The 15,995-nt window shown below is 37.3% G+C and overlaps 2 protein-coding genes and 1 pseudogene across 2 annotated transcripts; 2 read left to right on the forward strand and 1 right to left on the reverse strand.

Annotated features, from left to right (window-relative positions):
• Positions 1-1,476: 1,476 nt before the first annotated feature.
• On the reverse strand, positions 1,477-2,328 carry LOC149003487 (polygalacturonase-1 non-catalytic subunit beta pseudogene; annotated as a pseudogene).
• Positions 2,329-5,325: 2,997 nt separating this feature from the next.
• LOC149003488 (Chaperone DnaJ-domain superfamily protein) lies at positions 5,326-9,300 on the forward strand. The gene is made up of 7 exons (XM_089138573.1): positions 5,326-5,654; positions 5,769-5,849; positions 5,944-5,981; positions 6,091-6,170; positions 7,497-7,580; positions 8,478-8,586; positions 8,664-9,300. The coding sequence occupies exons 1-7, from the start codon at positions 5,442-5,444 to the stop codon at positions 8,803-8,805; spliced, it is 747 nt and encodes a 248-aa protein (XP_088994699.1). The 5' UTR covers positions 5,326-5,441; the 3' UTR covers positions 8,806-9,300.
• Positions 9,301-11,116: 1,816 nt separating this feature from the next.
• On the forward strand, positions 11,117-15,774 carry LOC149003489 (P-loop containing nucleoside triphosphate hydrolases superfamily protein). The gene is made up of 11 exons (XM_089138214.1): positions 11,117-11,266; positions 11,359-11,406; positions 11,587-11,672; positions 11,763-11,862; positions 11,961-12,224; positions 12,461-12,740; positions 12,860-13,021; positions 13,307-13,560; positions 14,141-14,304; positions 14,405-14,518; positions 14,623-15,774. The coding sequence occupies exons 1-11, from the start codon at positions 11,260-11,262 to the stop codon at positions 15,307-15,309; spliced, it is 2,166 nt and encodes a 721-aa protein (XP_088994340.1). The 5' UTR covers positions 11,117-11,259; the 3' UTR covers positions 15,310-15,774.
• The last annotated feature ends 221 nt before the right edge of the window (positions 15,775-15,995 follow it).

The raw sequence follows: 15,995 nt of genomic DNA on the forward strand, positions 1-15,995 counted from the left end.
TATGTGACCCACATTCACACTTTTTTCATTGTAAGTTTCACATTCATAATTCATGTGAGTAAGCATACGGATATATGAGCTGGGTGGAGAGGATCCATACTCGTCCGTAGCAACTTGAAAGCAATATGTGGCATATGCCATGACTGCATGATTCATCTTATTATTTGCATGTATCTCAACTATTAACTAATGTAATTTTACTTTGGGAAGAACATAACAATAATAGACTTGAAATGGAAACGGTGTGCTATGACATAAAAGTTGATGGTTCAAGAGGTTTCCGTAGATGAGTTTCATAGCACCTTGGTGCGACATTCTCATGAGATCCTTTAGTGTTTTCAATACTCCACAAACATACACGATGCCCTAATTTCTCTACAAAATCAATGATATCTTTAGCAGAGGTCAACTTGGTCGATATATCATATCTATCATATGTCCTAGATTAGTCATAGCATATCCATTAGCTCCAGTTACTTCCTTTATTGTCAGGTTAACAAAAAAATTTAAAAGAGTGGGGGATTGAAAAGTAGAGCAAGCATTCACTTCTAGGTTTTTCATTTTAACCACTATATCAAGAAGATTTGTTAAAGGTTGTAGCGGACACACTGTCTTTGGAGACTTTAATAATAAAGATGCGATACTATCATCGTTGCACTAAATATGAGTGATTGGAATTTTTTCCTTCTTTGCTAAGTCTAGTCCCATAGTGATTGCAAAAAGGGTAGTATCAATCTTATCATTGTCATTCACATCACCATGGATATACTTAAGATATTTGAATGTTATACTCTCCTTAACATCCAAACTCTTTATACTCTAGATTGGTCGAGTCCATATACGTCTAACAAAGAGCACATATTGTTTAGTTTTTGTTCCAAGGATTTCCCCTTCTTTTGGACTATATATGATAATTCAAAGTAATTGTATTCAACTTTGCAAGTACATCCATGAAATCAGCAATGGAGACATAATATTAATTACACAAATAACAAAATATGATTGTCAAGCATTAATCTCATACAATACAAAGCGTTGATCTTTACCAACTAAATCAATCATTTGAGGGTCAAGATCACAATAACTAATTAAGATGTATCTTTTTTCTTTGTAACAAACCTAAGTCATACATTTGTAATGGTAGAATAATCTCCCATGTGATTGGCTCATGAAACACTAAAATTGCTGTTTTAGTGACCAACTTTGAAATAATTAAAAATAAAATGCATCAACAAGAAAGGAAAACTTTGGAAGGAAGGGATTCCTAGAAAGCACTGACAAGAATGGTACAATTGTTATCCAAGAAAATTTTGCAAATAAATAGATTAAAATTTTTAATATAGAATAGTGAAAACATCATTCACATTGAAAAGAGTAAATTAAAGAACAAGAAAAAAAGATTAAATGACTATTTATCAGCTTATTTAGCAAAACCAATGACAAGGAAACTGGAGTACATCAAATCATTGAATTATATCAATCAAGCATTTTTGTCCAAAGAACTCCATTCTCATTTATCCAATGGCAAACTTCAATTAAGCCAGGACCAAAACCTAGAAACTTGAAAGCAAGATGCTCTGGGTTCCAATTTGACGTGTCATAATGGCATGCCATAATTGCATGATTCACTTTCTTCTTAGCATGTATATCAACTGCATAAATTTTTACTTTTGGAAGAACATGACAGTAATACACTTGAAATGGAAATGGCTGACTATGACACAGGGCTGGAGGTTCGGAGAGATTTCCATAGATAAGTTTCATAGTCCCAATAGTGACATTCTCATAAGATCCTTCAACATTCTCAGTACTCCAAACATTTACACGGTGCCCTAATTTCTTGACAACAAAATCAATGAGATCTTCTGCGGAAATCACACAAGCACACTGCTCTCCTTGAATGGGGTTTTGCTCGCATACCTTGAGGGAAGCTTGAATATACTTATCCATGTCTGATTCATCTATGATACCAAAAATCTTCTTTAGATCCTGGATCTTCGTAGAGGAAAAGGGGATTTTTGACGCGAGCGAACGGGGCAAGAATGACTTATATGAGATTGGATCTCTCATATCAGGGATAGGCATGAAACTTCCCTCTTTCACTATCGACTCCCGAAAATATGGTAACCCCCCTTGGCTGGAAACTAAGAGGGGTATTTCATCAAGGTCATCATATTTCACTTTAGCAGGATTCCATCGAGCTACTGGTGGCAGCGCTGTATCATTTCTTGCCCCTTCCTCTAATGCATTTGAAGAACAAGCAATATTAGCATTTCTACAGAATGAAGGTAGGAGGGAAGCCCACTCTTTTTCCTCTATGAGTTTCATATAGAGTGAGACCTGAGAGAGGCTTAATGGAGAAGTCTTTGCAGCTAACCAATGCGGAGGATGTGAAAGACCAATATTCTCTTCCCAATATTTTGAAAAAGCATTTTCAGCTTGAGAACCCTACAATTTATATATCAAACAACAACAACAACAATAATAAATAACCAAATAAGAAAGATCAAACACAACGACATTAAATGAATAAATGGAAAGGCAAATTTCCTTACACTGAAGTATGCTGTTATCATAAATCCAAGCAACAAAATGGAATATGTCATAGTGGAAGAAGTAGTTTAATAACTCACAAGAGATGAGGTGGGTTTGTTGCACAGGACCAAACACTAGAATTTATATAGATGAAAAATTTTGTAGCACCAGCATAAAGGGAGAAGTTTAGAATTTACAGAAAGAAACACAAAACAACCAAAAAGTTAACGTCCTAAAGTTTAAAAAGTATCTCTCTTTCAGACCTAATTATTCATTTTTGTTGGACAGAATAATCTCCTGTGGCTCAAGGAACAAATCAAATTGCCATTCTAGGAATCAACTTTAACAGAATGCATGAACTTGGAAGGAAAATTTCAACAAGAGGTCAGTGAAAGTTTGGCAATAGATATATTAGTATTTCAAGGAGCCCAAAAGCAAAAATATCATGTTTTTAATCAATTCTCGACCAGCCAAATGAAAACAAATCCTTAGAGCGCATTTTGTTACCAGATTCCATGTTATTATGGTTCATTAATAACTATTTGGTTATCTCATCCTGAGATAATTGTTTGGTTACCTAATTCTGTAGAATGAATCCATCCTGAACCAATCTGAAAAATTGTTTGGTTGTGTGATTCATGGATTCAATTACATTGAGTCTTCTAATTTGGTATATTTAATATAGGGAAAAAGAAGGGGGGGAAACCAGTGTAGATCAGCCAACTACAAAAGAGTTTCATCTTCTGGTATAGTTTCATCAGGATATGTCAAAGGATAATTCAGGGTTTAGAGATTGAATTAAGTCTGTAGAAGATGTTCTTGATGCCGTAAAGAAGTTTGAATGACACTTGCATGGAGATTCATAGCCACAACAGGCCATCAGCGCTTGAATGTGGAAGAATTTAGTAAAATAGATTAATGAAAACTTGCTCTACTGCAGCAACTGCTGTGATCTACAAGTTGGGGGGGGGGGGGGGGGGGGCCGCGCAGGGAAAGACCATATGAACCACTGAAAAAGGAGTACAGAAAATTGTCATGATCCAAAGACAACACATATTGCTTCTTGGCATATCACTGATACATTCCACCCTCTACGCTACTAAAAAAACATAAAAACCAGCCCTGAAGGGAATGGCTATCCAAAAAATTGAGTAAAGAAAATTTGTCATGATCAAATTTACATAAACAAATTTCTCTGATGCCTTGAATCTTCACCCATTGGAACAAACTCACCATGCACTGTTATATTGTCTTCGTCCGTGGCATCTAAGAAAAATGTCGGTTCCTCTCTGTTTTTGAAAAAAAGTGCAGCCCATCTCCTACAGCCATCAAGGCCAGGAAGCGCATCAATTGCTGCTGTGAGTTTTTTTTGAAAGCTCTGGAAGCAAGTCTGAGTCAAAAATCTGTCGAATGTTCCAGCCAGCTTGTTCAAGTATATATAGAAGTGACATTAAAACGACTGTCAATACAAATAAAGCAAGCATAATATCTTCTGCAAGTTATGGAATCTTAACCTTTGACATGGGAAACAGAGATTAGGTTGCAACTAATATTTGAATCGTCGATCAATTAGCAGCATTATCTTTAGAAGTAAAACTCAAGAGCAAGTAATGGTTTGTGCGTGTGTGCAGTTGGTATGCTGTGTCCAAAATATCTTAATGGTATGCTGTGTGCAGTTGTGGTCTTCACATGTTGCAAAATTAATGAATAGAAGATTATTGAATTCACATAATCTTTACAGTTTTTCTTAAATCTACCCAAATATCAAAATCTAGGGTGTATATTTTGTTAGAAAGTGGATAATGGAGATTTTAGGTTTGTCAATTAGGAAGTAGATAATGAAGAGACAACTCTTTAAATAGTTTCTTATCTCATCTCTTTCAAATCTTTATAAAATAATATATTAATATATATATATATATAATATATATATATATATATATATATATATATATATATATATATATATATATATATATATATATATATATATATATATATTAATTAATATAAACCCACACTTTTTTAAAAATTCTTTTCAATTATTTTCTTGATCCTACACCTTATTACTATTAAACTACTAATTCCACTTTTTCTATTTTTCTCACCAAATTTTTTTTTACGCATGGTTTGAATTTTCTATGCATTGGGATGATTAATATTTTTAATCTAGATTCAATAATGTCGTCATAGGCAACTAAAGTGTGTGAACAAAACACTGAAAAGACGGGAGGAGGAGATCCCTGGAAGAGTGAGCTTTCCACTATTCTTCACAAACTTCTACCTTATGAATTTTTGGGTGGTGTTGTTCAGAACTATTCTTTATCAATGATTGATGAACTTTTGACTACTTACTATTGTGAATATTTTTCTTCCTAATAGATACTGAACCATTTGTTATAATTCATGCACGCGTTGCTGATAAGATCCGTCCATTGACGAATTGCTTTAGCTCTCATTCATCTTTGTTTACTTGCTGACCAAATGAACAATATTCATTGATAACAATGGTAGGATTTCTCTTATGTGACACATTTTTTACATCTTTCCAGCATCTGGGCTTTTTGGTGTTATGCGTTCTCCTTATTTTATGTAAGGTTTTTTTTAACTTTTGGCTTCAGCTAAAATATGTTAATGTAGGATTATTGAAATATCTGAATTTATATAACAAACAGCCTAAAATATTTATTCATAGATTTAAAATCTCCATGCTCATGTAACCAAACAAACCTAATAGATTATATTTTAAAAATTTCGACGTTAAATTTCCACTTGTTAACGTCGAAATTTTTTCGGTCATAATAAAATTTTACGAGCAATCTAAGTTATCGGCCATGTATTTCCGTAAAGATGGTGAGAAACGAGAATCAGAAACAGAGATGGAAATTTGAGAAAGAGAAAGGGAAATGGGTACCTTGTTCTTTGGCAATATAAGCCCCATGGGAATCCATAGAGCTCCCATTTGTTGCCCTAACTCTTCCCGAATATCTCCATTGATAGTGAATTGCAGGAGCAGTGGAAAGGAAGATGACTTGCTCTCGACCTCCTCTCCTTACGACGTTCTTGGAGTTGAGCGGAACTGCTCCCCGGCTGACCTGAAAGCAGCTTTTCGTGCTAGAGTATGCATGACTTAAAATTTTTTATGTCAAGCTTCTTGTCCTTAAATTCGTTAATTGTTTGTACACTCTGAATTCTGGGTTTATTTTCCAGTATGAAAATTGTGGATTTTTCAGGTTAAGGAGTTCCATCCCGATGTAAGCAAAGATGCTAGTGAATCAGATGTGATGATTCGGCGAGTGATTCAGGCATATGAGGTATGGCGGCCAGTAACTTTAAGTGTTCACCTAATGTTCTTGCTCTTACTAATGTATTGCTTTGCTGCAAACTGCTTGTCGTTTGGCTTTGCAGATGCTATCCGATTCGCTCCAATTGGAGACTACTGAGAGGTATACTTGGAGTTTCTACCTGGATATGTACATGGAAATCATTTCCCTTTGGAGTTTGGAATTCCTTAGTTATTATGTGCCTTGTTCTCATTAGATGATGCATTTGCAGTGAATGTTTAGATCCTTTCGAGAAGCCAGAATGTGAAGCATTCGATGTTTTCGTTAATGAGACTCTCTGTGTTGGCAAAGGTACTCAACCCTTAGTCTGTTTGTGTTCAGGTTTTCAGGTTTTAGTGTGGCTGCTGCATTTTCATTTTATTTAACACTTGTCCCCAGTGGAGGAAAAAAAAGGGTATTTTTTGACTTCCTAGACTAGTTGATAGTAAAAAATTGCAGACTTTAGGCGCTTCGATCAACTATTTTTCCTGTTTTTGTAGTTGTCATCCCACCCTTAACATGGTTTAACTGATGGACTGTCACACGTATAGATTTTGGTATGGACCTTCTCCTATAGAATAAACGGGAAGTGCTGTATTCTTGATGATTTTCCTTATCTTTTAAACACATGCCTGTGTCTACCTGTGAGCTAGGTAGCACACCGGATAAGATCAAATGTTGGAAAAGGTATAAACGGGGTGAGTTTAGTAACTGAAATTCCCATTATACTTTGTTCTGTGCCATGGGATTTGGCAGGTAACCCACTGTCTTGCACGGATGAGTGACTACCTTATCAGAGTCCCTTTCTGTTAGATACCTTGTATTTGGTATATTTGTTTATACCTACTTAAATTTATTCAAATGCTAGAAGTGTGCCCGACAGTAACCAACCCCACCCCCCAAAAAAGAAAAGAAATAGTTAATAAGGGACCCTGTTCTCGTTAGAGATTAAATAAGTTGAATAGTAAAAGGAATTCATAGTCGCTGATAAATCCACAAACATGTTATACCATTCGTTTCCAAAAAGGTTTTCAGCATTTCACAATTAGGGAAGCCTGAACTGTACAGTTGGTGTCTTGGGGATGGTCTCCAGGAATGATGTTAGTATATCAATGAAGCCAATCATTCATGTTCATACACTTCACTCATTTTAGGTGCAGAATACCATTGGCCGTATCACTTGGGTGTAGTCAAATTCCTTAATAAGAGAAGATGTTTGCTGCACTAGACATTATAGAAGCCTTTTCTATGAACGTTTACATTTCATTATACTTGACAACAGGCATTAATGTAGTATTCCAGGCCTTTCACTTATCCATCTATATGGCTCCATCGATCCAGATTTATCTGAACCCAAACCAGATAGTTCCAGCTCTGGGTGATTTGTAACAGCTGATATAAGGGTTCACTAATTGGATGGGCACTAAGTATCAAACTGCTTATTACTCCTCAAAAGGCTTGGTCCCTTTAAATTCAGTATATAGTTTCCCTGGGGTTCTCTTGGTGAATAATCAATTCTGTTGATAGTTCTTAGTGAAAGATGATATCTAAAGAAGCACATCCACCTCCTCCCATTGTGCTTGTAGTGACTGACTGCTAATGCATTTTTGCTTTTACTGTTTATTTATATCCATGCAGGATGTCCATTTTCATGTGTCAAAAAAGCACCCCATGTTTTCTCTTTTGTTTCTTCGACTGGTACAGCTCGTGCAATGAAGCAAGGTCAGTTGGATATAATCTCTTGAACTCCTCTAATGCAGGAAGTCACATGCTGACACATGAACTATGCACCCACCTACCCACTCTCATTCGCAGAAGTTTCTTGAATATGCTTAGCAGGCTCCCATCCTATAATGTATGAGAAGGAAACAAACAAGCAAACTTTCAGGAGTGTCACCTTTTTTATGGAAGCAAATGTATTAATAAGCTGATATGGAAACCCAATTTCTGACAGTTGGGTTTAAAGACACATTTGGGAGAAGGTGGGGTTTGCTGAAGATGCCATAAATATTAATATATGCATATGTTTAATTCTGTCTCACTAGAGACGGGTGTTCTACGACATCTTTGATTGTTGATCAGCTGAAGAGTGCAATATTGAAGTATCCCGTAACCTTGCAGGATGTTTATATGTACTAAGTCCCATCTAAGATCATGATTAATTTGGATGGTCAGAAGAGGCTAGTTAAATGCTTATAAATATACTGACTAATGTAGGGGCTGCTCCATCATCTCATAATGGAGAGTTAAACATTTTTGCAGTCTGGACACCCATGCCCTTCATTTGGCTGGAACTTGAAATGGGAACATATCCAACACTGTCCAATTAATCACCTGCAACCTCAAGCAGTGTGAAATCTGACTCCACTATTTAATTTAATTTAATTTAATTTTTCTTTGCGATGTCACAATTTTGTATGTTTTTTTATGGGATCACCATTTCCAGTTGATGACCTTGTATTAGCTGAGATTCCATATCCTAAACCTTGGAGCTTCTGATGAACCTGACTTGCTTAACCCATGTAACTGAGCATGTACCACTACCAACCACCTGAAGTGATATATGTCTACCTTCCAGTAATCATGTTTTCATATTCCAAACCTATATTTGTTTAACAGGACCTAATGATGATTACCGGGTCCAAATTGCTGTTGGGCAATGCCCAAGAAAATGCATCCATTATGTTACACCATCTCAAAGAGTTATTCTGGAGGAGCTACTTGAAAGGTACAACTCTTAATATGATAAATTTTGGGATCTCATATTTTGCTGTGTTACTAACCTTTTCCTTTTGCAATTGGAAGTGTCTTGAATGTGCCTTACGATAGTACTGCCGAGGCGGACATGCTGTATTCTCTCATTAATAGAGCTGAATTTGAGAACAATAGGTATCAGAAACCCAAGAAGCAACCAAAAGCTTCTGGGAAGCATGTGGATTGGTTTTGACATTCAAATTGTCAGTGCAAATGTTCTGCATGCCAGAGGAGTGAGCTAGATTGAAATGATGGATGCAAGAAACCATCTTTCCTAGTTCCTTGATTGGTTGAGCTCAGTGGTGGGTGATCTGGTGATTGGTCATGAACCAACCAGGAAACCTTAGCTATTGAGAAAGATAGCCTGAGACCGCTATTGTAGTTTGAGATTCTCAGAAACACTGTTTGCTGTCTATATGGGTGGATGTATATTAGTAGTTTGCTCTGAGACTTTTCGTAAAGAATTTGCTCGATGCTTGTTGAACCAACTCTGTGATATCAAGATCACTGGAGTTTATTTTTTCAGATGTATTTATGAAAAATATGAATGTTTTTGCTTTTCTACATTTAAAGGCTCAGGTATTGAATGCCAACTATACCCTAATGCATTCCTTATCAGGTTCATTCTTCAACATTTAGCTGCATTTATTGTCTTCTTCATTAATAACAAACAATTGTATCAAGGAGTGTGTAGTAGAAAATTATCACCAGATTTCAAACAGTATCATTTATGCTTAGATGATTTCTAAGTTACATGGTGGACTACTATTGATTTTCTTCTTGTCATTTACTAGGCTGGCAGTGAACTAAAATTGTAACAGCTTGCAGACTAGAAATAACACAATTCTGTAGTAGCTCAAGAGTGGAGTTGTTGCTCTGTTTTCTGGTTGGTTTTCCAGTTTTCCTGATGTCTCTTGTTTATGTATTCCATGGCCATGTTGGCTTGCTGGGTTACTTCTTGTCTAGATTCTCTGGGCTGTTTGGTACAGAGCCGGGACACCGGGATTTCAAAATCTGAGATTTCAACTATATTTCTTTGCGGTGGGCATAATTATGTTTGGGGGAGACCCCTTGTTCTCCACTTCGGGGTGGCTTTTTGAATCCGGACCCCGCGTTTTTGTGTAAAGGACCGCGGCCCTCGGGTTCCCGTTCCTAAGATTTGTGTAAGCATTTAAAAAGGAAGAGTATATTCTATACTTTTTTATCTTTTTCCTGGTGAACTAATCAATGAATTTCCAAATACGGATCTTTCACCCACACAAAATTTTCTAACCCACATATCTGTTTGTACAGATATGAGACATTTTTACATTTGATAGAAAAAAAAAAAAAGAATTATCATTTTGTCCAAGCTAATATTTATATAATTAATCGAAAATATAATACAAGCACCGCTAAATTAGTCTTTTCTTGGAAATTTTTATTTTTTCCTCTAATTTATGAAAACACGTCCATAACGAGAGGATTTTTTTTCCATCTCCACCTCTCGTTTGTCTCCTATGTGTCTCTCTACTTTGAAGATTTTCAGAAAAAAGGATACGAAGACTAATTAAATCCCAAAGTTGAATTTAGATGATGGTTTGTGTTCTTCACTCTCTTCTCCTGCTATGGTTTTTTTCCTTTTTGTTTGTTGAATATAAATTATCTTCTACTAGTTTTGAAATAACGAAAGAAAATTTTAAATGAAAACGTTATTCTAATTGCTACAGGCAGATTTCACTTGAAAAAAGATTAATCCATCATTTTGGTCTTTAATTTGACACACGTTGTGCTCCCATTGGATAACATACCTTTATCCACAAATTACACTCGGCCATGGTTTGAAGTGTTGGCGATATATTGCCATGTATGAGTGGGGCAACATGACACAGTCGACGATATATCGCTGATATGTCGCCAATGTCACTTATCTCTTTTGTTTCTTGCATTTTAAACCTATTTTGTTTGATAATCGAAGTTCATGAGTACATCTTGCTTCGTTATCGTTGATTATTACATTGTTTGTGTAGATCAAACAAGATTTCATATAAATCTGTGAGTTTTTTAGACTTTTAATTTTGCTTGCATACAGCCGAACATGTGTCAATTAGGAATATTAGCTTACCTAATGTTTAGGTCAAAATAACGCATCTAGTAGGAGTCGATGTTTCATCGACACCTTTCCAAATGTTGTCCTACACCTATGGCACAGAGTGATTTTTGGAAATTGGAACCTTGCACTCAGCCGAAGACCTACAAAGCAAGCAAAGCCCGATAGAGTCTAGACTCGGCTTTGACCCGTTGAGTCAAGGAAGGCTCAAAACGTTTTCCCCCCACGGTTCCAGACTTCAAATCTTACCGTTCTTCCAGGGCCTGAAGAACTAGCCGTTGACAGAACCTTAGATCCAACGGTTCAAGCTTGTTTGCAATTCAAAATCAAACTTAGTCACTCTATATGACCGTTAGAACGACCAGGGCACCAAAGAATCTTTCTCCGTCTCCCTCTCTCCTGCGCTCTCTCTTGCTCTTGCTCTTGCTCTCGCTCTCTCTCTCTCTCGCTCTCTCCATCTTCCATCTTTCGTCTGTAGTCCTCTACTCGAAGTTCAGCGAGAGCTCTAGAATCTAGCTTTGGTTCAGCAAGAGCTCCGATTTACAAAAAATTAACGCCATGGGAGGTATACATCTTTCTCTTATCTTGGTTTTCTTTCGTTGCTCGTAATTTTTCTTGCTGGAACATAATCGTTGAGACTGGTCGATATTTTTTCAGATCAACCCCTGGAAACGATCTTGGAGAAATGCGATCTCACAGTTGATGGTACGGATTTCCTCAGGTTTTTTTGCTTTTCTAGTTTTCTTGTATTCTTAACAGATTGTTGTAAATAGCGGTTGATGGGTAACCCTAAGCTTAGATTTCTGTATCCTTTAATCGGATATGTCTTTCTGTGATTTTCTCCATTCTTTGATTCTGCTAATAATTTGGGTGATGGTGTCTCAGATCAAGCACAAGAAAATAACGACAAAGGGAAGGAACAGAATCTTCCCATTTTGCAGCGGATTGATGCTTTAAACACCAAAATTCAGGTAATTTCTGAATAGACTTTTAGTACGAGCTGGAACTTTTAATCGATAAACGACGATCTTATTCTTCTTCCCCCGTTCCTTCGCATCCAGGATTTGAAGAGGGACCACGGGGTTCTATCTGTTGAAGTAAAGGGCGTTGTTGCAGCTTCCTTCCCTGGATCTGATGTTTCATCTGCTCTTCAATCTCTAGGTATGTTTTGTTGGATCCATAATCGTCCTCCCTTCATGTTCAGTTACAACTGACCATTGGTTATGGTGATTTACTGGTCATTTTCATTGTTCTGCCAGGTACTGAATATGAAACACTGAAAAAGAAATATCTTGAGGAGTACTCTGAGCGGAAGCGGCTCTATAATGAAATAATCGAGCTTAAAGGAAATATTAGAGTCTTCTGCAGATGCAGACCTCTAAACCGCGATGAAATTGAAAGTGGATTGTCATCTGTGGTAGATTTCAACTCGTGTCAAGATTCTGAGCTACAAATCATTTGCTCTGATTCCTCCAGAAAACAATTCAAGTTCGATCACGTATTTGGTCCTCATGCCAACCAAGGTAATTGTTCCTCTTGTTGGATGCTGTCATTGGTCTGGGCCTGGAAAACTTAGGATCTGCTTGTAGATCCCCAACCCTACTGATTTAGATGGAAATTGGCCATTACCTAATCTGGATTTGCCCCAGCCTTGGGAATCCAAATTGATCAGAATAAGCCTTTCCAATCTAAAGTTATGGAACATTGTTTTCATTGATGTAAGTGCTTGTGTTTAAGCTTATTTTCCATTAATGTGCAGAGGCTGTTTTTGCACAGACGTCACCTGTGGTGACTTCAGTTCTCGATGGCTTCAATGTCTGCATTTTTGCTTACGGGCAGACAGGAACTGGGAAGACATTTACTATGGAAGGAACACCTGAAAACAGAGGAGTTAATTATAGGGCATTAGAGGAGTTGTTCCGGATTTCGGAGCTGAGAAGCACTACCATGAGGTATGATTTGTCTGTTAGCATGCTAGAAGTCTACAATGAGAAGATTAGAGATCTTCTTGCGGAGAATTCCGACCAACCAGTGAAGAAGTAAGTGCTCCTTGACTTTCACAATTCAGTAAGAAACTTGAATTGTATCTGTTTTCCTTTAAAATTAGAGATGAAAAAGTAAGCTTATGTTTTGTTTGCTGCTTGTGAAATTTGTGAAGATTGGAGATAAAGCAAACAACAGAAGGAACGCAGGAAGTCCCTGGGCTATTTGAAGCTCGTGTTTATGGCACAGATGAAGTGTGGGAACTTTTAAAGACTGGAAACCAAATCCGATCTGTTGGATCAACTAATGCTAATGAGCTCAGCAGCCGCTCGCACTGGTAACTATTTAATCTGCTTTGCATATGAATATGGTAGTCCACCACCGAAACCTGCACACACCCACCCCAACCCAACCATCCCCCAAATCTCCTTCCCCCCACCCCCCAAAAAATCTGGTGGCTGCAAATTTTAAAACTGTTGTTTGATCACTGTATGCTTAAATCAAATAGTCTTGCATGTTGAACTTAGGTTGATCATATGTTCATAAGCAAAAGCAAAAGGGAATATAAAGAGGCATGAGTAACCATAATATTCTATTTACTAATTTTCATTTGTGAACACAGTTTGTTGCGAGTAACTGTAAAAGGAGAGAATTTGGTTAATGGACAAAAGACCAGGAGCCACCTCTGGCTGGTTGACTTGGCAGGAAGTGAGCGAGTTGGCAGGATTGAAGTTGAGGGTGAAAGGCTGAAGGAGTCTCAGTTCATTAACAAGTCTCTTTCAGCACTGGGCGATGTTATATCTGCACTGGCCAACAAGACGGCACACATACCTTATAGGAACTCAAAGCTCACCCATTTGCTGCAGAGTTCTCTAGGTTAGCTTCTTTTCTTCTTCCAGTTTGGAATTTATTTCAAATTATGTGGGACATTCTTCTCTACTCTGGGATATCCTTCTCTACTCTGAGATATCCTTCTCTGTTTAGGAGTCACAGTATCAAGTCAAAATATATCCAGGTCCATGAAAAGTTTATGAATAAACTAGCCAAATCAGGGCCTTAATGGATCTTATGTACATGGTGAACATATCCTCCTATTCTGAAGATGCAGAGTCTTGTTTCGGATGCAGCATCCTGTTTCATCTTGTTACAAAGAATATGCATTACCTTCTCTCTTCAAGTCATTTGGGAAAAAATAACATATCCTTTAATCCTCATAGCTAAAAAATGTTATTTTTTATCACATTCATAGACCTTTGGATGTCTTTTGTTTTCTCAATTAAAAGTGTTAAAACATTTATTTCACATGTAATTGTGTTGACTGATTAAGATACCAGAAGCCTTCTTTGATCCTTGAATAGTAAGGGAGTCTATTTGGGATTAGTTCATGAGATCTCAGAATTTTTATGTTCTCATTTCTTTTCAGTATTTAAGACTGATCAGATCCCAATGTATACAGGAGGAGACTGCAAAACACTTATGTTTGTTCAAATAAGCCCAAGTGCTGCAGACTTGGGAGAGACCCTTTGTTCGCTTAACTTTGCCAGCCGAGTCAGAGGAATTGAGCATGGCCCTGCACGTAAACAAGCAGACCCCACTGAACTTTTCAAGTACAAACAGATGGTAATTTTTTGTGCTACTACAACGATGATACAAAGATATAGAACCAGAATTTGACTTTGATGTCACCTAATACTACTTATCGTGTTAAACTGTCACACAGGCCGAGAAGCTAAGACAGGATGAGAAGGAAACAAAGAAATTACAAGATAGCTTACAGTCACTGCAGTTGAGGTCCGCAGCCAGGGAACAACTATGCAGAAGCCTTCAGGAAAAGGTAATTGTAGTAATCCTTAGGAAAATGTCATTTTCCTTCTTGGGCATTTAATTTCAGTAAGCTTCAGTCACACTGCAAATGAGATAATTCAACTTATGCATCAGGTTCGAGATCTTGAAAGGCAACTCGCAGAGGAGAGGAAAACTAGACTACAGCTAGAAAATAGATCTTTCATTTCATCTGCACAGACACTTGAGAAGAACACAAGGGAGAAAAAACCACCACTGGCTCCCTCAAGGATGAGACCGCCACTAAGAGGAATCACCAACCTTTTGCCTCAGTCTCCAGCTCCACCCAGGAAATATAACATTGCCACGTCAAACTCAATGGAGGACAAAGAGTCTAAAACAACAACAAACACAAAGACTCTAATGAGACCAAGAAGGATCTCAATTGCAGCTGTTCGAGCTCCTACTTACAATTCTGTAACCAACCAAGTTCATCAGCCCAAGAGACGGGTGTCTATTGCAACGACTCGCCCTGATTCGATGATGACACCAGCCCCCACTTCCAATAAGATGGGACGGCTTTCATTTGTAGGGGATTCACAGAAGAACCGGAGGGTCTCTAGGATATTCTCGCCATTGAAAGAACTTAGAACTGCTGCTACATCTGTGGAAGCAACACCAATTGGTACAAGGAGGAAATTTTTAGGCAGTCCACCAATGCAGGTTGGCTCATGGAAGCCAAAGCATCCTACAGTGTTAGCTTTACAAAGGAGACACTTCGTGTGGAGCCCCCTCAAGCAGAGAGGCGGCCTGAAGAATGAAAGGAAGTCATTTTTACCTTGAGTTTTGAAGGACTTGTGCTGTAGCAAAGATTAAGTAGTAGGTGAACTGTTCGTTACCTCAAAAGGCAGTCATGATTGTTATTGTTCTTACTCATTTTTCCATGTAAAAACAGGCTAAAAGACTGAGCTGATAATTGGTGGAACTAATCTTTTGGAATAGAAAATACATTGTAGAGAGAAACTCATTTTACACTCCTCAAGCTTCCCTTAGATGAGTATTTATAAGTATTAAAGGCACTATGCATCAGAGCTAAAAAAAGACAACAAAAGAGTCTTATTTGACTTTGTATTTATACGGATTGAAGCACTATGCATCAAAGCTGATCTAGCTGAAGGCCTTGTGTTGCTTATCTGGTATAGTAAATATACAACAACAGAAAGTCCAAGGATATAATGACAAATGACAACAACCATAACCTCATCAAATCTGATCTGGATGTTTGGTTGGAAGGGAAGTTAAATTTCTCGTCACAAGAGAGGTATGTATTCATGATATTTCACATAATAAGAATGGGGTCCACTTGAGGTTTGATCACATCTTTAATCTATTTTATTATTAATATTCAAAGATGGATTTCACTCATATTGTGTAGAAAAGTGACAGAAAAGCACATACAGGGATAGAAATGTGAATCCTAAACTCCTATTTAAATGATGGTTGTGAACTTTTGGAACCCTGCTGCATTT

The sequence above is a fragment of the Hakea prostrata genome, chromosome 10 (assembly GCF_041222555.1).
Source record: "Hakea prostrata isolate BN-2017 chromosome 10, UWA_Hpros_2, whole genome shotgun sequence".
In the NCBI taxonomy this organism is placed as follows: domain Eukaryota; kingdom Viridiplantae; phylum Streptophyta; class Magnoliopsida; order Proteales; family Proteaceae; genus Hakea; species Hakea prostrata.